The 24,509-nt window shown below is 43.7% G+C and overlaps 2 protein-coding genes across 4 annotated transcripts; both read left to right on the forward strand.

Annotated features, from left to right (window-relative positions):
* The first annotated feature begins 12,060 nt into the window (after positions 1 to 12,060).
* calm2a (calmodulin 2a (phosphorylase kinase, delta)) lies at positions 12,061 to 16,259 on the forward strand. The gene is made up of 6 exons (XM_026354748.2): positions 12,061 to 12,203; positions 13,024 to 13,054; positions 14,304 to 14,447; positions 14,536 to 14,642; positions 14,726 to 14,861; positions 14,962 to 16,259. Exons 1-6 carry the CDS (start codon positions 12,201 to 12,203, stop codon positions 14,988 to 14,990), a joined length of 450 nt encoding a protein of 149 aa, XP_026210533.1. The 5' UTR covers positions 12,061 to 12,200; the 3' UTR covers positions 14,991 to 16,259.
* A 1,426-nt stretch (positions 16,260 to 17,685) lies between these two features.
* stpg4 (sperm-tail PG-rich repeat containing 4) lies at positions 17,686 to 22,749 on the forward strand. Of its 3 annotated transcripts, none has more exons than XM_026353910.1 (7): positions 17,686 to 17,954; positions 18,132 to 18,188; positions 18,824 to 19,078; positions 19,515 to 19,579; positions 19,863 to 19,908; positions 22,097 to 22,201; positions 22,543 to 22,749. In XM_026353910.1, exons 1-7 carry the CDS (start codon positions 17,865 to 17,867, stop codon positions 22,648 to 22,650), a joined length of 726 nt encoding a protein of 241 aa, XP_026209695.1. In that variant the 5' UTR covers positions 17,686 to 17,864; the 3' UTR covers positions 22,651 to 22,749. The 3 variants fall into 3 exon arrangements, with proteins under 3 accessions (XP_026209695.1, XP_026209697.1, XP_026209696.1); XM_026353911.1 differs by lacking the exon at positions 17,686 to 17,954 and adding an exon at positions 18,004 to 18,036; XM_026353912.1 differs by lacking the exons at positions 19,515 to 19,579; positions 19,863 to 19,908.
* Positions 22,750 to 24,509: the final 1,760 nt, after the last annotated feature.

Raw genomic sequence — 24,509 nt, forward strand, 5'->3', positions numbered from 1 at the left:
TCATATTAGAAAGTTAATGAAGACTTTACCTATATGGTAAACAAATTATTCACCAGGCCAGAAGAATTGGTGTGTGTCTCTATGGCTGTGCATCCAGTGTGTGCACTCCAGGACTCTTAATCGATTATAATAAAAACAATTGTGTATTGTTTGTATTGTATGTAAGTAAAAGTTAAAATAATAACAAATCAAAACATCCAATTTCTTAGACTGTGTTCCTTCATACAGCCAGTGAACATATACTCAGCCTCCCAATGGTTTTGAAAGGCTCCGTTTTCAGAACCAGCGTTGTTTGGAGCTGGCTCTGACTTGAAATTAGGGTTGTATATATCAACAGCTGCTTGATTGATCTGACGTATTTGACGCAGGTAGCCCATCGTTCAGTAAGGCATTAAGGAATTTGTAGTTTGTGTCTTATCGCCGCTTCATATTGGCCTATTAAAAAAAGATATATATGAAATGAGCTAGATATAGAGGGGTATTGATCTGAATACCCACCCATCCAGATGTTAATGCAGCCTATAATAAATATTTGGTAATATGTATAAATCCTACTTTGAGCTAACTATAATTTGTATGTTTTTTTTTCAGATTGAATGGAGATGTGCAGAAAAAGGAGACAGACTCCGGGTGTTTGTAGATAACGTTGAGGTCCCAGTCAAAATTGGTAATAACAACCTCACACACCTTATATGCAATTGTTTTGTTTTGTTTTTTTGGTTTTAAAACACCATAGTAAAAAAAAAACAAAAAAAAAAACACAGTAGGTATAATCTTGTTCATACGGTTGCATGATTGTTGAGAGCTGAAAATCTATTCCTATTATCCAGTCTCACTAACACAAGCATGTATTTAAGTCCTAAGAGCTGAACGGTGCTGTTTCAAAGATAAAGATGCTGTGACTGTCTTTTCAGGTGTTGCTTTTACAGGTGAGAAGGACTTTGCTGTGCACTGTACATCACTGACTCGCTGTGCAGCAGTGTATGTTGGTGGTCTCCGTGTGGTGGTGTGGTGGCTGGCAGCCTTCAATCAGCTGGCAGCCATTGTAGAGGTTCCCCAGACTTACTACAACCGCACTGTGGGTCTCATGGGTCTTTGGAGCTCTAACCGATCTGACGATTTCCTCATGTCCAACGGCAAGATTGTCCCCTTAGTGGATCTAAACATCTCCTCAGATGAAGGACTGCAGTCCTTTGGCCTGTCTTGTGAGTGGATCATAAATGCATGTACTTAAATAGTAAATTTGTGTTTAAAGCGAAACGTTTTGCTTTTATCTACAGTTTGAAGTATTTTGTTACAAACCCACCACACAGGCATTTTGACTCTCTATACTCAATATTTGATTTACATAATACAAACCCTTTTACCTATTTGGTTGTGTTGATATTTCCAGGGGCTGTCCCGGTCCCAGAAAGCCTGTTGTTCTCCCAGTCTGCACCGGTTCCACTCGGGTATGTCTCCCCCAAGCACCTACTGGGAAGCATCAGTCCAGCTGAGGTGCAAGAATTGCAGAGAACCTGTAAAAGCAGCATGCAGTGTGTCTATGACACGCTAGCATCTAACAACTCTGACCTAGGCCTGCAGACTCTGGATGCCAAGACTCAATACCAAAATCTGACCATTATATACGGTAGCTATTCACACTGTTTTGGTAAGATGCTTGTGTGTGACCACTGACCTCCTCTAACTGGCTGTGGTCTGTCTGTGGTCTGGCAGGTAACATGCCTCCTATAGTGACAGAGCCAACAGTAATCAGCTGTAAGGTCAACTCTACTGTCAACATTAAGATCAACGCTCAGGACCCTAACGGAGACACCATCACCTATTCACTGCTCTATCCCAGGCCTCCACGGGCCTCTATTGGGAGCAGTAAGGCACACTCACACAGTCACACTCACACAGTCACACTCACACAGTCACACACACACGCACACACACACACACACACACACACACAGCTGTGCTAGCTTTCCTCTCATACGCTTGCTTTCCTTGCCAGACGACGGCATCCTGACATGGACTCCCCTCAGCACCCAGCCTATCCAGCTGACCATCAAGGTCAGCGACGCGCTCAACAGCTCCCTGTTCACCCCCATCCTGCGTGTCTGCAACTGCCTTAATGGAGGAACCTGTCAGGATGACATCATCGTTGAAAACCACAAGCAGGGAAAGTTTCAGGTAGTTTTCAGAGTGCAGTTGATTCATTAACCTAACGTACATAATATGGAACCATGCCTGTATGCTGTAATATGTTATCTGTGTATACTGTATGTTCTTCTGTGTCTGTTTCTGTTTCTTCTTTTTCCTGCTCGCAGGTGGTGGGGTGTCTGTGCCCAAAGGGGTTCAGTGGGATGTTCTGTGGGAACGTTTCAGACACGTGTCAAGGCAATCCCTGTTTCCGAGGGGTGAAGTGCGAGCCGAAGTCAGAGCCTGGCCAGTTCACCTGTGGAGAGTGTCCTGAAAATACCTTCTCTACGGGGAAACAGGGTTACAAGTGCTTTGTGCAGGGTCGGTGGCCCTAAAATGACAGTTGTTTGAATTGTTTGCATGTTTTTTTGCAGTCACATAATCAGATTTGGAAAAAATAACATAATCAGCATCTCTGGGATCTGTGTATCTTCTCAGACATGTGCAGCCCTCCTTTTCCCTTCCCCTGCCATAAAGATGCGACCTGCAGCATCAATAAACAAAACTATACCTGCACATGCAAGCTAGGGTTCACTGGAAATGGAATCAACTGCACAGGTAGTCAACATGCAATTCTTCCTTATGAACTATTAAAACCTTAATGCACTTACTTAATACTTTAATTCCATGTCTGAATTGCAGATATAGATGAGTGTGCCACGCTCTCAGTCTGTCCCAATGCCAAGTTTGAGTGTAAGAACAACCCCGGCTCTTTCCTGTGCTTGTGTAGATACCAGAAATCTGGTTCCACTGATGGATGTGGTATGTTCACAATTACCAATGCATCAGTTACACTTGTGTGTTATTGTGTGTGCAGCCAATACCAGGACCCTGGACAGCACATGACAAACAGTGCCATCTAGTGTCCCTGTAGGGTTAATGTAATGTAGTGTAGACAGTATATACTGTGTCATACAGTGTACTACAGTTATTTAACTACAGTTTTAGTTACTAGTTATTTTGCAGATGCACATGCTCAATACAAAACATAATCGGCTAATAAATGCTGTTGCATTCGTGTGAAATGTATTTAATCCCGTTGTGAATGATGTGCTTCTCTGCAGGTGACGCTGCCAACCCTCCAGGTAAGACTCCATTAGCTTTATTCTAGCTGGGCTCTGCCTCCGGTGTTGCCATGGTAAACATACCTATAGATGCTTAAGACGAGGTCATCAAGCTGCTGTTTGTGCTGCTCTGTGCGTGCAGGGTTTAACGTGTTTAGTGCGACTGTGACATGGAAGAAGAACAAATCTGATGGACTCAAACAGGTGTGTGTGTCTGTGTGTGAGTGGGTGGTTGTGGGAGGGGCACATCAATTAGTAACAAGTGACACTAATAATCTAATTTCCCACTTTTCTGTACTGTACTGGTGTTTCTCAGCTGGTGGACATTTTGTCCATGGGTTTCCAGAACAAATTTTACAATGCCAGTAAGAAGAATCCAGCAGTGGGATCCACTCCAGGTTTGGATGAATATCGTATAAACGTGTCCAGTGACACACCTCACTGGTATATCAGAGACTACCTGGCCAGAACCAGCAGTCAGTTCGACATCAGTAGCATTGAAGTTGATGGTAAGATGCTTTTGGGGATTTCTATGACTTTTTATTCATTTAGCAGTTTCGGAAATAAATAGTTATCTCCACTTAATAAAATAAAATAAAAAAAGGTCATCAATAAGTGTTGTTATCATAATACCTGCAGTGGAAATAAAATGTAAGTATAATATGGTTTGTGTGGTGAGTGGTTTTATTTTTGTTGAAAAAAGTGGGCAGTGATAGCAAATGAACTTCCACATAAAAAAATGTGAAAATTACAAATGTATTTCTGTTTTTCATTTTGCTATAGTACTCTAGTATCAAGTGTGAAAAATACTCCAGCACTCGCGTTGCTAAGACTGCCTGTGTGTCCTCGCCTACAGATCTGGATGAGTGTAAGGCCAGTGAGGCGGTGTGCGTCCCGCCTGCCCTCTGCACCAACACTTATGGTGGCTACAGGTGTGTTTGCAACGGCACAGAAGTGTATGCAAACCAGTCCTGCATATTAGGTGAGAGTCTGAGCATGTTTTACATCCACCCTTCTGGGAGCCTTAAAAATGGCATGAAATGCATGCATGCTTTACCAGTAACCACCTTTTCTTAGTGATTCCAGACAAAGAGAAGGCGAATGCTGTGACGCTGGACGTTATTCTGGGTTTAGTCTTGGGTATCGGCATCCCTCTGCTCCTCCTGCTCCTCCTGGTAGTGCTGGCCTGCCTCTGCTGGTACAGGAGCAGGAAGACTGACACTGGAGAGTGAGTAACATGACACAACAACGCAACACATGATTTACATACAGTTTCTTGTACACAACATGCAGCACTGACTGAAACAGAGTTCAGATTAGAGGTTTTAACACCACCCTCCCGGCATACTTGATGTTTTAGCCTCGCTGTGGTAGTGAATACCCAGGTTGTCTCTCCATTTTTCATCCATACAACTATAGTCTTGTGGCATGTGGTGAGCATCGCACATCAGACATGTCTTCTTGTGTGTATTGAGCAGAACAGCTTTTTTAAGACAAAGTCCATAGTCACACAAAACAATAGCTAAACCATCAGTAAGCACTTAAAGTCTAATGAATAAATCTAAAACAGGTTTTTAGGTGGGTCAGCAGCTCCTTTGGGCAGTACAAGGCAGGTCACCACAAAATATACTGCTGCAGAGGATAACCATGCCACACACACACACACACAGACACACACACACACACACACACACACACACACACACACACACACCACACGCACACGCGCACACATACAGTTTTGCAAGGCAGAGTCTGCCCAGAAACAATCCTTTACAGCAACTTGAAGGATTTAAATGCTGTCCTGTGTACTGCTGCTGCAGCACTGACTTATTGTATTTCACTTCTCAGTTGGAGGACGGACTGCCCACTCTCTTACTATATTAAACAAAAACACTTCCTACTAACAGCTTTGGTCCGAGTTATGAAACTGGACTTGGGCAACACTGAACAGCGTTTGCAGAAGGAGCATACAGTAAACCAAAGTTATGAGGAGGGTAACACATCTACACATAGAGAGATACACACAGGTCGTTTGTTTGCTCACAGGAAAGTGGCTGAAATAATCAAGTCTTTCAACATAGAGTCTTAAAGGGACAGTGAGAGGATATTTTTCTATAAAGCTATGATATCTCATATTTACAAAGATACACATTTTAGACAGTACATGTGATACATTAAAAATTGAAACAGCTCAGATTAGAATTACCTATGTGACAGTAGGGGGCTAGTGTGTGTGTGTGTGAATCTGCATAGCACTGTATCTGTTCACATCCCAGTCTACATGTGTCCTTGGCTCCAGCATGTGCGTACAGATGTATGGCATCTGGGCCAGGTGTTAGTGGGCCATAAAGACACATACTCCCCCTGATGAGTGTCCTGCTTTCTCTGCTATCAGTAAACTAGACACACTGGAAATAATGGTTGGGGTTGGGGTTGGTGCCAGCATTGTGGGATTACGCTGTCGGATTGGAGTAAGCAGGAGGAGGTTATGCAGTTGATATATTAATACTTAAGGTCCCAGATGCCTGTGATGTGATGGAAATGGAGCAGCAATGATTTAATTTCGTGTTTCCAGTGTTGATTTTTAACAATGTAACACCAAATGCAGCTTTTCACAGTGTTGTGCAGCATTTTATTTGTGAGTTTGAAAATGTCACACATTAACTGAAATCAAGAACAAAACAAAAGGTCTGAAGAAGCCAGTGGGCAAGTTTGCAAAGAATTCAATGGCAGGAAATGTACGTATTTACCTGGGTCTTTATCAAGGTGGGACAACGATAATGACATGCAATCCAAAACAGCTGAGCTGCAGAGCAGACAGCAGCGATACTAAAGAAGCATTCGGGATGTGTTTCATGTTTTTAATCAGCTTTAGCCCCAGATTTCAGCATCTTTCAACACTCGGAATATCTAGGCTACAGCCTGCATGAATATTCATGATTCACTGAGTGTTCCACAACAACTACTGCCCATCCACACATTTCCATAAACTGCCTGAAATGGCAGCTGTTGTCTACGTTGTGGAGAATGAGAGACACACGAGACACATGAGCCAGGAACCAACTGAATCAAGTACAGAAGTGTGCAGATATGTAACTTTTAGCACAGATACACATACATATTGCTGCAGCTGTACAGTTTCACAGTACATAAAGTCTCATTTGGTCAAAGGTGCAGGCGACATCACTCTATACGCTTGCCACTTAACAGCATCTAGAAAGGATGACTGCAGCTGTCGCTTGTTTACTTCTGCATTCTGATTGGCTTCCGTGTTTTCTTTCAGCCTCCCGCACTCGTTGCCAGATTACATCCAGGAGCAGTACAACCCCCCTCCCTTCAACTACTCTGACCCTGCCCTGCACTACATGACCCACTGCAGCCCTAGGATCATAGACAACATCATACCCAGGCAGCGCCACAGATAACACATGCCAACACCACACACACACACACACACACACACACATTCACAAGCGCACTGCACGCGCAGGTCACGCACGCAGACACTGAAATGCACAGGTTTACAAACACGGTGCAAGCACTTTTGGAGCCGCTGTATACTGTATGTTTTATGATGACAAGATGAATTGCTCTTATTTATATCGTAACAAACGAGTAATTAAAACGGAGTGACTTTTAAAGTCAATTATTTCCAATCCTCTGCTCTGAGCGATGGACCTGCCAAGTGTGAGCTGGAAGTTTTTTTGCCTGGACAACAGTTTACAGTCAGAGTCTGAGCCCGCAGAATTTGACAAGCTCTTGGCTGGAGATGTTGATGTAAAGTAAACCACTGCAGTGCTCTTTAGCTTCCAGCTGATTCGAAGCCAACAGCCTCCTTGATAGCAACATTAGCAATTGTCAGAATACCTGGCGTCGGGCTCCTGCCAAAACCTGGGGTCTCTAAAATCTACACCGATGCATCCATCAATCACAAACACCAAAACATATTTGATTCAATTTATTCAATCAGCATTATTTTTGCAAACATGGCAGTACATAAAAAGAAAAAACCTCAAAAACAAATAAAATAAATAAAAAAAATTATTTCACTGTGATATTACTGCTCATTGCTGGTTTGTATCCCAATTGTATTGATGCAGCAGCAAATGTTTCAACTGGCAAATATCTATTGTAAAGCTGGAATGTCAACGCAAACGAAACAATATGTAAATATAATGTAAATCATTAAAAGTGCCACTTTAGCAGCACTGGTCTGTGGAGATGTTTTTTAAATAGAAGACACGAGAAACAATAGTGAAACAATCCTGTCACTTCATTCGTGTTGGGAGCAGAAAGTTTGGAGATGTTTCTTTACATCTCATGTTAAGCTGTGAGTTTCCACTGAAGAGCAAAACATCATCTTCCTGCAGATCATCCATCTTCCAGGTAAAGGTTCAGCCTCCGTCAAGTAGCGATTTTAGCACATTGAGCTTCACATGTGAGTTGTAGTTACTTCACTTGGGCCTATTCTAAACTACATTAAATGCCACTTTATAATTTGACCAAATGTCCATGGTTGTTTTCCACCAGTGCAGCTTCACTAATTAACTTTATTTTACCACGTCGTTCCAGTTTTTAATTTTCCCAGTCACCTGCAGTTTCTCCTCCAGCCACCAGATGTCAAAGCTGAGTCTTTCACACAAGGTGGATAAATCACATTTGTTTATGAGCAAGGTTTGAGCAAAGAGGCACACACACACACACACACATACACACACACGAGCGTGCACGCAGACAACCAGACACCTGCTCTGCAGCCTTCATCTGGAAGCTGGCTGCCCCCCCCCCTGCAGAATGAGATCATCTGAGAGGGGCGCGGAGCGAGGCGGCCCTGCAGGTCCCTGCCACTGCAGAGACAGACCTGGCCTTCGCCACAGCCAGGGTCAAGGACGGGACGCTGCTAAAACACTGCTGCCCCTGTCGCTTCAGTGTTGTGGTCACACACCGAAGGACACACTCATGCATACAACTTGTCCTGCATCACCTCTGCAGTGAATTAGTCTGGTTTCTCTTTCTGCAGGATTGATTGAGCGAGTAAACTTGAAATTAATCATAGTGGATTTGTAGAGGAAACGTCTGGAAAAAATAAAATCCCAAATAGAGCTTCTGACACCTGTGAGAGAGCGAGGCACAGTGACCGCTGAAAAACAGCCACTGAGGCTGAAATCACCTTGGAGGGAGAGCTTTGTTGTGCCACACTTCTGGAAGTTTCCAAGAAGCACTGTTTTCATGTGCTGCTGAAGGCTGCAGTGTTTGAACTCCAGCGCCACGCTGACTGCAGTAGACAACCTGGAGGCGAGCCAGTGAAGGAAAGAGGGAGGCAGCGAGAGGGACAGCGCAGGAGATCGAGTCAGAGAAGGAAGACAGGAGGGGGAATCAAAAGGGAAAGAGTGAAGATAGCAGCAGGGGCTGTAATTAACAGCCATTATGTGGTTTTGTCAAATAGAACAACTGGCATGCAGGTTTACAGGCAGTTGATGACCTAGTGCCAGGCCCAACAAACACACGTTAGGAGGGGGGGGGGATAGAAAACTAAGTGCATGCTTAACACTGTATCCATTTCATCACAACATGATTGAAATAGGCAGGGAATAACAGTCCCGACCAAATCCTCTTATCCGATTTGAGGCCATTAATCATTTCTGCCTGATGATGTAATTTGGGGAAACAAGTCATTTCTCAGTAACAGGTAGGCCAGAATGCAGATGGGATTGTCTCATATGCGGCTAGCTTGTTGTTGGACTTTATACACCTAATGCCCTTATTGTCTGGCTGTAAAACCATTCATGTTAACTGGGAGTGGTTTGTCCACTGGTGGTGCCAGACCTTTGGCCAGCGTGTGCTGGAAAGTATTACTGGTAATCAGGAGCTGTCAAAGGTCAGTCACATGTAACCTAAAATAGCATGTAATTCATAAAAAATACATGCTTACACATCCACACCCCTCGCTTGTTGTATTTGCCATCAGTGCATATATACAGGAGCCCCGCACAAAGGCATGTAGGCTAATCCTGCACACACGCTCGAGAGCAAACAGATGCACACACACGATCACTAACCCAACGTATAAGGGGCTTTTGGTCTTTTCAGTAATAATAGGAGCTTGACATCCATCACACACAAACAAGTGCCATTCTCTGCCGTGAAAAGTGATCGTCTCCCTCTGCATGGAACCAGCAGGTGCATTACAGGGCCTCATTCATTAATCATGGAGTGCACGTCTTTCAGTTACACAGGTAAGCATCTACTCATATTTGTCACCAGTGCTTTATTGTTCATAGTCCCAACAGGCCACAAACATTAGTCCCCTCTTCATTTTTTCCCAGTTTCTTTTCTCTTTTTTGCTTGCTCAATTACACGATTGCGCAGCAGCACCTCACTGCACGGTCTTCACCACGCACTGTAGTGTATGTCACGTGCCGTATGCCAAACTCGCCTCTATTGCCATAGACCCAACTGATGCACGAGGTTGCGTGGTTCTGTGGTGGGAACACCGCTTAGTGTTATCAGCAGGAGTGAGGTTACAGGCCACCGGGAGGTGACATTAATGAAGATGGAAGGTTCAGACGTCAGCGTTGCCTTTGCTGAACTAAGTGACCTTTGACCCCTGTGCACAGCAGTACAGAAATGAAAGCTGCCTTTTTATAAAAGTGTTCAGGGTTGGGCTGTGTCTGATAAGGCCATATCATGCGTATGTGAGGCAGTTATATATTCACAGAACTGGAAAGAGGAGGGAGACGTAATAGGAATAACAGTGGTTTGAGCACAGTGTGCATGAACGGACACACGTAGAATGATCTGAGTAAAAAAAACAATACTACAGAGTTAACATAACACCTGATATTCATAATGCAAAAACAGCAGTGTAACATATACTGTATTGTCCTCAGTGTTGAGTTAAGTCTTCCTCAGTTTACATCATGGAGATTGGTTTCAGGGTTTATAGACCATTAAGTCATGTCTCCTGGGTTACAACATGCACTATCCATATTAACCTCCAACCTATAAAAGACCTTTGACCTGGAGCGGGTCCTACGAGACCTGGGAATCCTTGAAGAAGCTCTTAAATGAGCAACACTGAACCAAACAGCTGATTCTGCACAAGATCAAGGAGGGGTCTATCATTCGAGCAGGAGAACAAAGTATAGAGCTGTTCCGATTATGAAATATTTATGATGCAACAATAAACCATTGTCAACTGTTTTATTAGAAAAATCCACTATAGATGTTGCATAACACATAGAATGAGTACCGGGGGAGAAGCAGGAAGTGTTCAAGGCCACTACATGTTTAGTATGTGAGGTCATATTTTACAGTACTTGCCAAGTTTCTTCTCACAGAAGCAAAAGTTGGATTCATACACCTCCACATACGTTCATTCACACATGCTCCAGCTTATCTGGTTCTTGTGACAGGTTTAGGCCTTTGCACCGTCACCTTCGGCATTACATAAGCTTGAACAGCCACAAAAACCTGTAGCAAAAGAATCAGAGAGGGATTTCAATGAAAGGAATCCAATGTGTTCCATATTAGGCAGTTTGGGAAAAAGGTTGGCCGACTCCGAGGCTGCTCAGCAGATCACGTGACACAGGCAGCATCACCTCTGCAAACAGCACAGATGGAAGTGGGAACCACTTTGGATCCTTATTGCTTCCATCTACATGTGCGATATTTTGCTCTTCACAATCCCTGCTCTCTACTTACAGTGTGACATCCGTGTCTAATAATAAGAGAGGCAAAGCAGAGCTGGGAAGAAGGAGGATGGGGTGGGGGTGGGGGTGGGGGGGGCTGTTTTGGGACATGGAGATTCTAGTACATTCTCTGAGTGGTTCTTCAAATGATTTCTCCTTGCACATCTCTGTCCACCCTCCTCCTCAGCATCTCCCACGGGATCAGGACAGAGACAGGTGGTCACTGGGAGACAGGGGAGCAGTCAAGCATAAGCAATCAGGCTACCAGATACTCCCATCCACAGCAGCAACACAATTAGACATCAGAATCCACAGTCATCTGACAGTGACGCCTGCTCCAGACCCAGTCACATATCACACAAGTGAATGTGCACGCGCAAACACACACACACACACACACACACACTTACCTATTACAAACTATTACATCCAAACACCTCATCTCATTATGCATAACATTTCAAAAGAAAACCTGGACAGACAACAGGAGGAACGTCACTCTGTAGTAACCTTGAGCCAGAAATATGGGCTATGGGTTTCATTATGCCACTAAAACACAACCAGTGTGATCAGACATTAGAAAACTTTACCAATAGGAAATGCAGAAACTCGTGCACAAACTGGGTCACTAGCAGCCCAGTATGCAGTCTCTCTGCAACTGTGCTCCTGGTAGCTAATTACTTATCAAAACCATCTTAGTGGGCCTGCTCAAAGATGATGCCCATATGTACAAACACCATGCAACAAGCGTGTCTGCTGCGCCTGTGGGACAGGATGTCTATGGACAAGATGCAGCGGCAGCGCAGACCATGGGAGTGACGCATTGCAGGTACAAACGCACCAATCAGAGAGCGCGATTTCTTTCGGCTACGTGTTGTGCCCCATCACGTAGTAGCAGAAAGTATTCATACGCTGTTCTCTAGACCACCAGCGATTTCTAATATAATCTATATTGTTGAAGTCGAAACTCCCGCGGCGGTCGAATGTGGCTATTACAAATATTCCTTGATTTATCCCGCGCAGCTGATGGCTTCTGCAAGTGTGTTTTAGTTAAGTTAGGAAAGGGGAGGAAAAGGGAAGTCGGCGGAGTGGTATTGAAAAGAGGAGGGGTTTAGGGCAGCCGTTAAAGGCGCGTCCAGTCGCCTGTTCGTCAGTGTGTTCGTAGACACGGTCAGACACGGTCAGACCGCTCAGACCGCTCAGGCTTCGTTTCTTACGGATTTTGTCTTGAACCGGGCGCTGCGTCTACATCGAAATGGTAAACACGACTGCATATTCTCTTCGGTCTAGGAGCGGCTGTCAATCCTCAGCAGTCACTATGTTGATGTTTGCGCATATTGTCAGGAAAACCTAACGCCACTAGTGGCTAAGCTCAGCCAACGTAAACGTTACGCTGAGCGTTAACGGCCGTAGTGCTCGCTAAATAAATGGCACGAACGCATGGCAGCTTGTTAGACAAAGATAACGTTTGGAGAAGTCGCGTTTTTCTGTCTAAAAGCAGCAACACCCGTGTGAATTAACGTTACGTTAGCGAACAAGTTACAGCTGAAACTGTGCATGAGCCTTACGAAAAATGGTTTATTGTGCAACATCCAAGCTAACGTTGCTTTGCTGATCTACGACGGTGGTTATCAGATATGTAGTTGAAAAGAGAAGTACCGTGTGTGTATATATATATATATATGATGAGTTACCAAGTGCTGCCTTGCTTGTGACGACTGCTTTATTAGTCATTCTGCTAAGTGTGCAGTGTTGGACTTAAGCTAAGGTCTGTAACCGTAAGCCGGCACACGGCAGCAGCTAGCAGCTAACTTTAGCCAAGTTACCGCCAAATTAGAAGACGTTCATTGTCTATTGCGACGTTGGTTGTTCTGCTTTTAAGGTGCATTTTAGGTATTTCTGTTTTGACACAAGTGTAAAAAAAGCCTTGTGTTGCTGCTCTGTAGTTTTACCAGATGCATGCAGTATCGTTATTGTAAATGAGTATGTGGCCTTGGCAATATTCTGAATTGAGTTTTGAAACGAAAAGGCTCATTTAGATCAAAAGCTCTCTAATAATGTCTTGTTCTAATTTACAGGCTGATCAGCTTACAGAAGAGCAGATTGCTGGTAAGACATCACTGCATTGATCTTCTACCTTCCCCGTATCCTGCAAAGTGGCCTGCATTATGGATCCTTGCGTCTCTTACAGTGGATTTATACTTTTGCCTTTTAAGGCATTCCACCCGGCAGCCTGCTGGTCATAAAACAGGAATGAATGATGCTGCTGTTGCTTACTGGCTCTGGAGCGCAAAAGGACTCTCATGGAAAACTTTGCATTTTCATGGTTTCCCGAGTAATAAATGATGTAATCGGGAAGGGCTGTGTATTCTGGCAAGGTGTTGGCTGTCATCTTTTACATGCTATACATGAAGTGTCCTTTGCCTAGGGTGTATTCTCAGTGGATGGAATGCTTAAAGAATTGCAGCAACAACCCTGAGGCTTAATATACTATTTATCCTGAAATGAGACATGTTGTAGTGTAAATCATCCAACAGGAGTATTTAGTACACTGCTGCCAGCAAGTGCTTAGACACTGGTTGGAATGTATGCAGTTAATGTCTGAAATGCGGCACAGTTGTAGTGGTTTCTCCGATTGTCTTTCCGCTTCTGTTGGCTTGATTTTAGCTAGTCTCAGGTTTCACAGTATGGTGTTCATATTTGTACTATATTTAATGGAATAAGCTTTTAGGAGTAGACCCTTGCTGCAGGGTTTGCTGACATGCCAGTTTTTAGTATGTAAATTATAGCATTCAGTTGACTTGGACTTGAACAGGATATTATGCTGCATTGACAATTGCTTTTGATGGTCATAAGAATTCCCTGGACACATTTGCAGTTGGTGCAGATGAGGCCTTTCCTCAACAAAGGGTGTTGCCTGTGTGTTTGACCCTGCAAATGGCAGGGCAGGTTGTAGTTTTTATGACACTGGCAAGCTGCTGCATGCCACTACACATTGGCCTCATCACACTTAATGAGTGTCATCATTCTCATCCCTTGCGGCTCAACTAAATTACACAGGCTGTCATTCGCTGCCGACTCTCTTATGCAGGGTCTCATGGTTGCTGTCCTTGTTTAGCTGGAAACATCTGCAGCTGGAAGTCGACGTTTACAATAGTATGCAATTGCACTCTAAGCTTTTGCTAGGAGTGTGTATGGTATGATATGATTCGCAAAGTTTGTTGTGCAAGGTGGGCTGATATTTACATGTACCTTGTTGCTGACATCATCATACCCCTTTTCTTTTGCATATCTTGCTATAGGTGAGCTATCTCAAGCTTACTAAAGAAGACCATCTGCTTTTGTTTTTTGTAACCAGAATTCAAGGAGGCATTTTCGCTCTTTGACAAGGATGGAGATGGCACCATCACCACCAAAGAGCTGGGCACGGTCATGCGCTCCCTGGGCCAGAACCCAACAGAGGCTGAGCTGCAGGACATGATCAATGAGGTGGATGCTGATGGTAAGAAGTCAGTTTAGCTTTTAAACCTGGTAACCACAGAGACTATAGATGGATGGAAATCATCAGAGGGATACCATTTTGTCTTCAGGAAATGGCACGATAGACTTCCCAGAGTTCCTTACCATGATGGCCAGGAAGATGAAGGATACAGACAGCGAGGAGGAGATCAGAGAAGCATTCCGTGTCTTTGACAAGGTAAATGCTTCCTTCGTGTGTGGCAAGTTTTTAAGAATTTTTTTTCCCCCCTCAGTGTGTTTACTGACTTATCTAATTGTCAGGATGGCAATGGGTACATCAGTGCTGCTGAGCTGCGTCATGTGATGACAAACCTTGGAGAGAAGCTGACTGATGAGGAAGTGGACGAAATGATCAGAGAAGCAGACATTGATGGAGATGGACAAGTCAACTATGAAGGTTGGTAAATACTATATTTTTAATCTGCTTGGTTTATTTGTTGGATTCAGAGTTATGATTTTTTTTTTTTTGTTTCCCCCATGTCTCATCTCTCTTGCAGAGTTTGTACAAATGATGACGGCGAAGTGAAGGCCTTGTACAGATTTCTATATAAATTTGCCTTTTTTTTGTGTAATTTATCTGTAAAATCTTAATAGCCCCCCCCCAAACCCTTCGTCCCGCCCCTTCTGCTGTCCAAAGGAACTGCATGTAAACTGCATAGGCTCTTGTCCCCATGTCCCTTTTTTCTTTTGCTGTCATGGTGTTTTGGAGTGACGGAACAGTCATAGAACCAGATGCCCGTGGAGGCCCCTGGGAGCCGGAGAACTTCGAATCTTCCTGTCTGGTGTGCTCGGGGCCCCTCCACGCATGGCGACATTGAAAACCTGTCAGCTGGTTGTCACTTGGCAACACTGTTGGCATGGAAACAATGTAGAGGAGTTTAAACTCTGCATGGACTACGGACAAAGTATATATGGAAATCTCTCAGCATTGCACTACTGCAAAAAAAATGACACGGGTGTATCTCCTAGGTACTCGTACAAACTCTTTTTGTATCTGCTGTTCTATATACCAGAAAAATGACTAATCTTAACCATGCTTTTTAATGTTTTACTCACTTTTTTTTTTTTTTTTCTTTTTCTTAATGACCTCTGGTCATGCCTCAAATAATCCATTCCAAGTTGTATATTTTTGTTTTCCAATAAAATTTACAATCTACCCGGCTTTGAAAACTGTCTTGTTTTCTCAGTTCTAATGACCCTTGAGTTTGTATACCCTTTAATAATTCCCATTTTTGTATTGAAGATGCTCCGTTTTTGATAGCTTTTTTTTTTTTTTCTTTTGTTTTTTTTCTTGTTGCTTAGAATACACATGAAATGTTTACCGTTTTAAATTTAAAGTGTCCCCTATTAATTCTCAAAAGCACTGAGGAGCATCAGCCAATGCCTCTTATTGTTCAGATAAGCTCAGATCAAATTTGTATTGTCATTAAAATAAAAGCACTCATCGGGATCAAAGGCTTCTATTTTGAAGTGCACATAATGGTACTCGATATTAGACTAGCCTTGTACTGTCCAGCTCCCCTATTGACTACATAGACCATGTGCTGTCTGCTACTGTTGGCACAGAATCATGTAGAAGCTGATTGCCTCATGTCTTACTTGGCATTTGTCCCCAATCACGAAGTGCAGATGATTTGAGCGAACATCAAACCATGGTGTAAATAGAGGTGTACCTGTACTTTTTTTTTTTTTTTTTTACTTCTGATTATTGAGTTTGTTACAGTAGCTTGCAGAGATACTAAGATACTTTGTTATTTTGATGAATGACAAAATAAAGCTCTATTGTGGACCTCTGCTCTGTCTCCCATGTGTTTTATGTGAGCTGTGCTCAAATGAATGCTTTTGTTATTCAAAATCCTGTCATTGCTTCATGCCTAATGGTTTTTATGTAATGGTTTTGACTGCTGGGAGTAGTAAGGGCTTTAGTTGTTTGTGGCTTGGCCAGTCAACCGTATTATTCAGGGTTCCCCGTGGATGCAAATTAAAACATTTGGAGCATTACAAAATACACTTAGCAGCTCAGAACAACAGTGGCTATGATGTAAAGAAGTAATTGTCTTACAGGGGACCTTTCCTTTATTAAATGTAGCTAAAACTCAGCTATTTGTCTCCTTTACATAGCCTGCATGAGACCAACCTTCAGTTCCACAACAGGAGGCAAAGAAACAGCACGACCCACAGCAATTTCAGGTGTGAATCAAGTGGATCTCATCTTCCAATTAAAAAAAATATATCACAAGACTTTAACAAGCCTCATTGTTATAGCAGTTTACTGTTAAAAAAAACGTTAATTAAACGTCTCTGCCCTTCTCAGCATTTACACGTCCACATGTAGAAGAAAGGTGAAATACTGTACATCAGGTGCTATGATAGTCTGTCTCCCTGTGTCTCATGAGACTTCCTTCACAAGTGGCGTAAACATGAATTCTTTGTTCCATTCAACCATTTGTCCAATGTAGCCTAGCAACAGGGGCGAATGTTGATTGATTTTTCACTTGAGGTGATGGTCCTTCAGTCCTGCTGTACAGAGAGAGAGAACAAGGACAACATACATTATCCTAGTATGGCCCTGGAGGTGACACACTTCAGTACTTCTAGGTAAGGAATATATGTGGAACTTGTAGTTTCCTTTAACTCTTTCATTTTAAGAATTTGTGGAGTTGTAGGCGCTCAGGAGACAGCAAATGATGTAAATACTTTATACTTCAAGTATCAAAGGAGAGGCAGACAGCCACTCTGACACCATCCTGTAGTATGCGTTGATAAATTTGGGAATTCACTCTGTCGGGCCCAGAGATGGCAAAGCAGCACCAAAACATGATGCTCCCTCCACTATACTTCACCACTGAGATGGTGTTTTCATGTCAGTACACAGTGCTCTTTGCTGCGCATTCTTCCTAAACAATTCACCCTTAGTTTAATCAGTCCACAAAACATCTCCCCTGTAATGTTTTGAGGTGTCGAAGTACTCGATTCTAGTTTTGCAATCTCTCCTTTGAGATAGCAAACTCAAAATGTTGGAGTGGTCAATCAACAGTTATGTAAGTTAAGTCATGGTGTCATTGACTGGACTCCAACCAACCTTGGTTCTGCATGGTGAAAACATTAAACTGCTATCATGTTTTTGTGCTATTAGTTACAACAGATTGTTTATGACTGCGCAGTTTATACATAAATACTTACAGCAGCACGTCCAGCGTGTGCATGTGTTTTGGTGCTGGCTTACCAGCACCGAAACTGTTTTACTCTCAGTCAAACTGGTCAGCGAGTCTAAATTTAGCCCTCCACCAGGCCAGCTTGTTGAAAAATTGATCGATAGTGCAGTCGCTGCTATAGTAACAGTCGCAGTTTTAATGGTGGTAGTCAGGTGTCACCGGATCTCCAGTCAGGCACAGCGACAATGAGTACAGTGCTGCATACAAGCACATGGAAAAACCAAGCTGTCTGTAAAGTCACTGACATGTCCAGGGGTGGCAACAGAGCAGATAAGGTAAGCATCCATCCTTCAAGTCCTCATGACTCTGTGTAATTAACAAGGACAAGCAGAACGGGTGAAGCACGGGATGATACATGTGAGCGATGCATCAACAGATTGTTGGCATAGTAATGTCATCACAGCAGAAATAATCTACTGTGTTTTGGGCTTGTGTTCTGTTCTTATCTGCAGGGTGATGACAAGGTGGATCGCTGTGGCCGAGGGAGCTGGTGGCTAGTGACGCTCAAAGTAGGTGTCACGGTTTCATAGCTTGTCTCCAAACCAGAGGCAGCTTCACCGGCTCCTGCTGGGGCCCAAACACTCACCAGCTTGTCAGTTAGGTTACGTGCAGCCATGGCAGCACTGCGCTGCCTTCAGGTAGCGTCCGGCAGCTCGGATCTGAGAGCAACACGGAGCCCGAGCTTCATAAACATACTCCTGTTTCTGTGATGTGAATTGTCTTGTAGTCGGTATCTGGCTTTTATTGCATAGCGCTGCCTGTCACCGAAGTGTATTATCTGCCAGACACAATTCAAACACACACAGTCGTTCATCATGAGAGCACACAGCCCTGCTTAATTAGGTGTTTATCTTAAAGTGACCTCAGCTGTCACGCTCCATTGTTCATTAGCTTTCTAATAATGGATCCCAGACAGCTAACAGGTCGGGCAGCTTCATGTTTATGCCCACAGCAACCTTGTTTGCGGCACATTCCCAGTGCAGTACGTTTATGGATTACATAAGCTCTGCTTGTACAAACAGGCATTTTATTATCAAGTGCCGGAGAGTAAATACATGGCAGTAGATATAAATTAAAATAATTATAATTAAATAGAACAGCAACAAGAATTTACCAAAAGGTTTCTGCTTCCACCTTCCTCCAGGACACACCCGTCCCCGGTCTCTATCACATTCGAGACTTCATCGAGGAAGCTGAGCTGAACCCTGTGATGAAGACCTATGGGTTTAAAGGTGTGGGGAGAAAAGCCCACATGCTGGGCGTACCTAAGGGGGATCTGCTGCTGCCAGGGGCGTACGACTACACCGACTCCACCCAGGAGGTCCTGATGCGCCAGGCGTCCTATTCTTTTAAAAACTGCCCACGGCCCAGCATCACCACTCTTAACAACAGGGACAAGGTGCGTTGCAGATGAAACACCCTTTACCAACCCTGGTGACACATTCAAGTGATCACACATAAAAGAAACTGTTTCAAAAGTTTGGGAAATAGAAGGCCTGCATGGTACTTCCGATTATTGCACTAATCACCAAAGGCTAATGTTATTTAAACTTATTATTGGTGATCTACATCACAGACCTTTACGCCATCCTAATATGCTCATTTACCAGCCATGGGTGTAATATGTAATTTTTATTCATTGTGCATTTGTGTGTTTGGCTGTAATATCTACTTAGTGCTTGAAAGTGCAGCAGGTGCTCTTCCTAATGCACCTGCATCCGAAAAGCTAATACGACTGTGATGGAAACAGAACCCTGCCTGCCGTAGGCAACGTAGCACATCAGCCACCAGCCAAAAAAACGTTAACGCTTCTTTATATTTCCTCCCCTGGCCAGCATATAAACACTTCACCATGCGATTACAATGTGGCGGCAAAACCAGTGGAGAAGACTCCCTGCAAGTAAGCACTCGACAAACAGCCTCTGTTTAAGTCTGGGATCACAGCGGAGCAGACATGAATCATCCCTTGATCGCCCAGTCCTTTCCTCCTCACATAGTTTCTCCTTGGCTCTCTCATCTTCCTCGCAGCTCAAAGATGGAAGAGCAATCAACAAGCGGCTCTTTCATTTCCTCTTGCTTCTGATCATGCACGGCCTTATTCTTTTCTTCACTTAGCCTTCCCCTCTTTTTAAAAATTTGACAGCCACCCCCTCCCACACCCCCCTCCTCTGCTCTTCTTGCAGGCATGCGATGTTTCGGTCGACTGTGCAACGGATCAGCTTTCCGCCTGTGAGTATCTGGTCACCAAGATTAGTTATTAGAACCATTCAGTCCTTCGTAACAATACGCTATTGTCCACCACACAAGCTCTCACTTAATGTGGATCTGGTATGTGCTGTACACAAGCTAGTTATGACAACCACAAGGGTCAGAGAAAACTGATCCTGCAGGCTGTCTGATTGTATCCTTTGCCCCATTTGAAGGCCTGTCATGGGACTGCACTGGCTGACCAGTCAGCTTTAGTTCATGTTGCAGAGTGCTGGAGCCTGAGCCATGTGTCCATGCTGCTAGCTGATGGATATCTGAGCCGTGCTGGCAGCTGCTGAGTGTTGACAGAGAAGGAAAAGGCGCTAAGAAATCCCGAGGGTGTTATTACTGTAGAGTTGGGAGCAGTTTTCTGCTGTTAGTGGTGTCACAGCAACTCTGAGACAAGTTTTATTGTCAAAGGTTAAGCAGCTACACAAATCCTGCAGCGGAGAGGACTGAAAGCACAGATCGTTCACTCAGCTGACCTGATGGAAGCGGACAGACGCCACGATCAGAGCTGAGGTGTTTTAATGGTTTACGCTGAGAACAGCCCAGAGATGAGAGACGAGAAATTCACATGTCTCTGAGCAACTGACTCAGCCCCGAATAAAACCAAATAGATTTCCACGCATTCAAATAGAAGCTTGAACTGAGCTGCAGATGTTTGGGAACACAACAAACAAAACATTTCTGTTTTCTGATTTGACTTAATTTTTGCATCCTGGGGCCCCCGTGTGTCCCAGATTTACACGTTGTGCTTTTTTTTTTTTTTGCAATACTGGATGCACGTGCTGCTTGGAACAAACAATTCCCCTCCCATGGAGACTCGAGCCCGTTTGAATTAAAGTCATAATCCCAGTACGTGAATTAATATCTTACAGAGTCGACTCACTGCATGAAAACACGCTGATCTAAACACCTGTCTGGTAGTTATTATGGCGCTGTCACTGCAGTGTTGGTCGCTTTCAGCCACTTTGGTGCAAACTGAAATATCTCATGCAATGAAATCTAGCTCAAAACATCACCAAACAACTTCTCCTTTAACTTGACAATTTAGGTTTGATTTTATTTTCTCAGAACAGAGTTTAGTAGCGTGAGTTAATGTTTGGAAAGGTATGAAACTGAAAGGTTTCTGCTTCAACAGGCAGAGGTTTTACAGACGTTCACATTGTGAGCCAGTTGACTACAGTAGGTGACACTGGAGAACATTTCTAATGTACTGTGGCAATGTAGGAAAGTAGGCCAGGTGCTTTGGCTCAGACACACACTCATACACACACACACACACTCATCTGTAAATGAGCTGCCTGCCAGCTCCTGTGGAATACATGCATTAGCACCTATAGGTGCAACAGCGACAGCAGACCAGTTGCAGAAGATCAACTGAACTCACAACTGGTTTCAAATGGTTTGTAATGGCACTAGACATCCTGTGAAGGAGCAGAAACAGAGGACAAGACGCCTTCCCGTCTCCCTGTGTCAGAATCAGAGGGCGGCTGAAAATGAAAGAGCGGTCCTGTGTACAGGGACAGGAAGACAGCTCTGTGTCTGCTCTGTGGAGGTTGGAGGGAGGGGGTGATGCTATTTCTGCATGGCACACCGCTGGTGATGACCAGTATGTGTGTTAGTGGGTAAACGCAAAGGACAAGTGAAAGGCAAGGAGAGAGATGGAGACTGACTTTCAAGTCAAATGAAAAGACACAAAGTGTTGGAAATATAACACCCTATAATAATAATAATAATAATAATAATAATAATAATAATAATAATAATAATAATAATAATAATAATAATATTACGGTGTTGATCAGATGAAGTAACTAATGTTGTTGAATTATAATTCATATTCTTATTGATCATGTTGGACAAAACACATTAGTAGTCTATGTGGTAGTGTGGTGGTTAGTACTGTTGCCCCACAGAAGCATCCAGGATCCAGTCCTGGGCTTGGCTGGGTGTACCTGCAGGCACCAGCACCTTTAAGAGGACAATGAGAAAGGATAATGCATGCATGGATGGACATACTGTATGTGGTCTGATTAGCCTAATTTGATTACACGTCTTCATCTTCGTGACCGTCAGGGTCTGTCTGTCATTTTACCTGTTCAGGTGTGATGTCAGTAACTTCAGTCAGTCTATCAATAATGCTTCTCATGTCCAACCACCTCAGAAGGAAGGACCCGCCCCAGGTCTGTATAATCCACAGACCAGACCTGAAAAAGGGATCACTTCCTGCTTTAAATCCACCTTGCCTCGGCTCCAATATGTGCACTCGGTGAGTAAAACACTCATTATTCACTGTACATTTCCTCTTAGATAGTTATAATTAGCTATAGTTACACACAGGTACAACACATCAAAATGTTAGTGAAATGTTAGCTTAGTTAGTATTTGGATTATTCCACTACCACTACATAACAGGACATAGCAAAGAAAACATGCCTCATATACAATAGATAAGAACTGAGAACAAAGAAGGATACAAAGGCAAAGGCTTAGGCACTTTAAATACTTATATGTGAAAAAAATATAGATTTAATGAAAAACTAAAAATACAATGTGTCTTTCAAACCAGCACATGTGCATGTTAGGCTGTACTGTCTGTGTCTTCCACAGAAAACCCCAGGACCAGGGGCCTACGAACCTCACTGGAAGTTGGGTGACCACCTGAACACAGAGGTCTCGGACCCCTCATTTAGCCTATTTTTCCGCAACGTTCCTTAAGCGTGGACTTCATTTCCCACAATGCCTTGATCCCGCTACCATGTACGTGCGAGCGTAGTTGCAGCGTGAACCTGCCTTACTGGTGAAATAAAAGAACAAAAGAAAGAGATCTGAGTTATGAAAATGTGTGGTCTGCTAATGACTGATGAAGCTACATTTGAGCTCAAATTGATGCAGAATGATCTTATCTGCAACAAAGGGTACTTTATTCCACTTAACTTCCACGTTCTCAGTATTACTTTCTCCCTTCATCTTTCTCCTCTGTTGGCAGTCATGCTGCTTTGCCTTCCTACTATCTCTGCCCTGCAATGCACTCAGGAGGAGGAATGCTGCTCAGCCATGCGTCACATGCACATAGCTTAGTGTGGCATGCTGCACCCTCAGATAACACATTCAGTATTAGAGGCCAAGGCAGTGGCACACAGTAAAACAGCTATTCTTATCGCTACCTAGTCCACATACTCGCTGTTTCTTTTGATGAACCCACGATGTTTGCGACGCGGAGAACAGCAACAAGAATCACCTGTGATGTGCAGATTTGTTACTGGTTATGATCCTGGACAGTCAGTTTCTTAATCTGTCATTTATTTAGAAGAGAACTACAAAAATGGCTCCACTCAGCTCTTCTTCTTTGATGGATGTGTGTATAAGCTGATAGAGCTCATACAGTGAAGCCGTGTTTGCAGTGAGGTCGCAGGAGAAGCCCGGTGCACTCTGTGGAAATACTGCAATTAAACAATAATTTCCCTCTGGACAAATACTGTATCTTATAATTCCTGGCAGACTGTAAACATTGAAGTTGCAGCTTGCTGCCGGATAATATCGCACATTTGTTGAAATGTGGAGTAATGCATGGAGTAGTGATGTCACAGCTGCCTTTTAGCTTTGGCGGCGAGTTGTTCTACCCAACATCTTATGAGATAATGCACATAATGAGCCACTGCAGTTTACTTTGCACAATAATCAGGTGGAGTTATACAGAACGTTATCATAGCACATCGACTTTAATCTCAGCCACTTTGTTTTTTCTTCACTCGCCGACGCTTAAAAGCTTGAAGAGGTTCAAGAGCCGGAGCTCTTATTCTCCCTGTCATTATTCCGGAGACAAAGGAGCGCGCACTTCCAGCCAGAGAGGAAGACAATCTTATTATCATGGGGCTTTGCACACAGCCTCTGGAGGGCTGGGCATCTGGATCTTGTGAGAAAAGATGCAGTAAGAGAGATGTGTGTGTGTGTGTGTTTGTGTGTACATGACGAGCAGCCATTCTGCTCATGGTCAAACCACCAAGCCCCCAGTAATCTCTCTCCCTCTCAGCCCTGCGTCCATCCTCCCTTCACATCTCAGTGATCTCCACAGTCCACCACTGATCTCTGACATATGCCCCATACTGACGACTTAACACCCTACATCTCCCACTGCCTGCCTCAACCACAGGCACGGCTAGCCACCAGCTCCATCGCTGTCAATCAAGCCCCCCTCACCCCGCAGACATGGCTTCAAATACACATACAATCGCACAATGCATTGAATGCATGCACGCATGCAGGCTCTTTTGATCCTTTACTTTTTAAAAATGCAACTGTAAACTGATCTGAGGAGGAAACCTGTGAAGACATGCACACAGTAGTAGACTAATAACCTGAACATCACATTTCTATTTTCATTCATAGTGTATTTAAAAGAACTCTTCTTCTGAAAGATGATTGTTGTTCTTGCATCAACACTCAGGATGGCATCATTAGGCTACAGACAGCCCCAGCATCAACCTCAGTCTCTGGGAAGAGCTTCTCATTCAGGAAACAGTGAAGCACATCACTGAGGGTATACATCTGGAATAAATCTGGGCTTTTGGCAGTGT

Source organism: Anabas testudineus, chromosome 15 (genome assembly GCF_900324465.2).
Source record: "Anabas testudineus chromosome 15, fAnaTes1.2, whole genome shotgun sequence".
Lineage (NCBI taxonomy): Eukaryota > Metazoa > Chordata > Actinopteri > Anabantiformes > Anabantidae > Anabas > Anabas testudineus.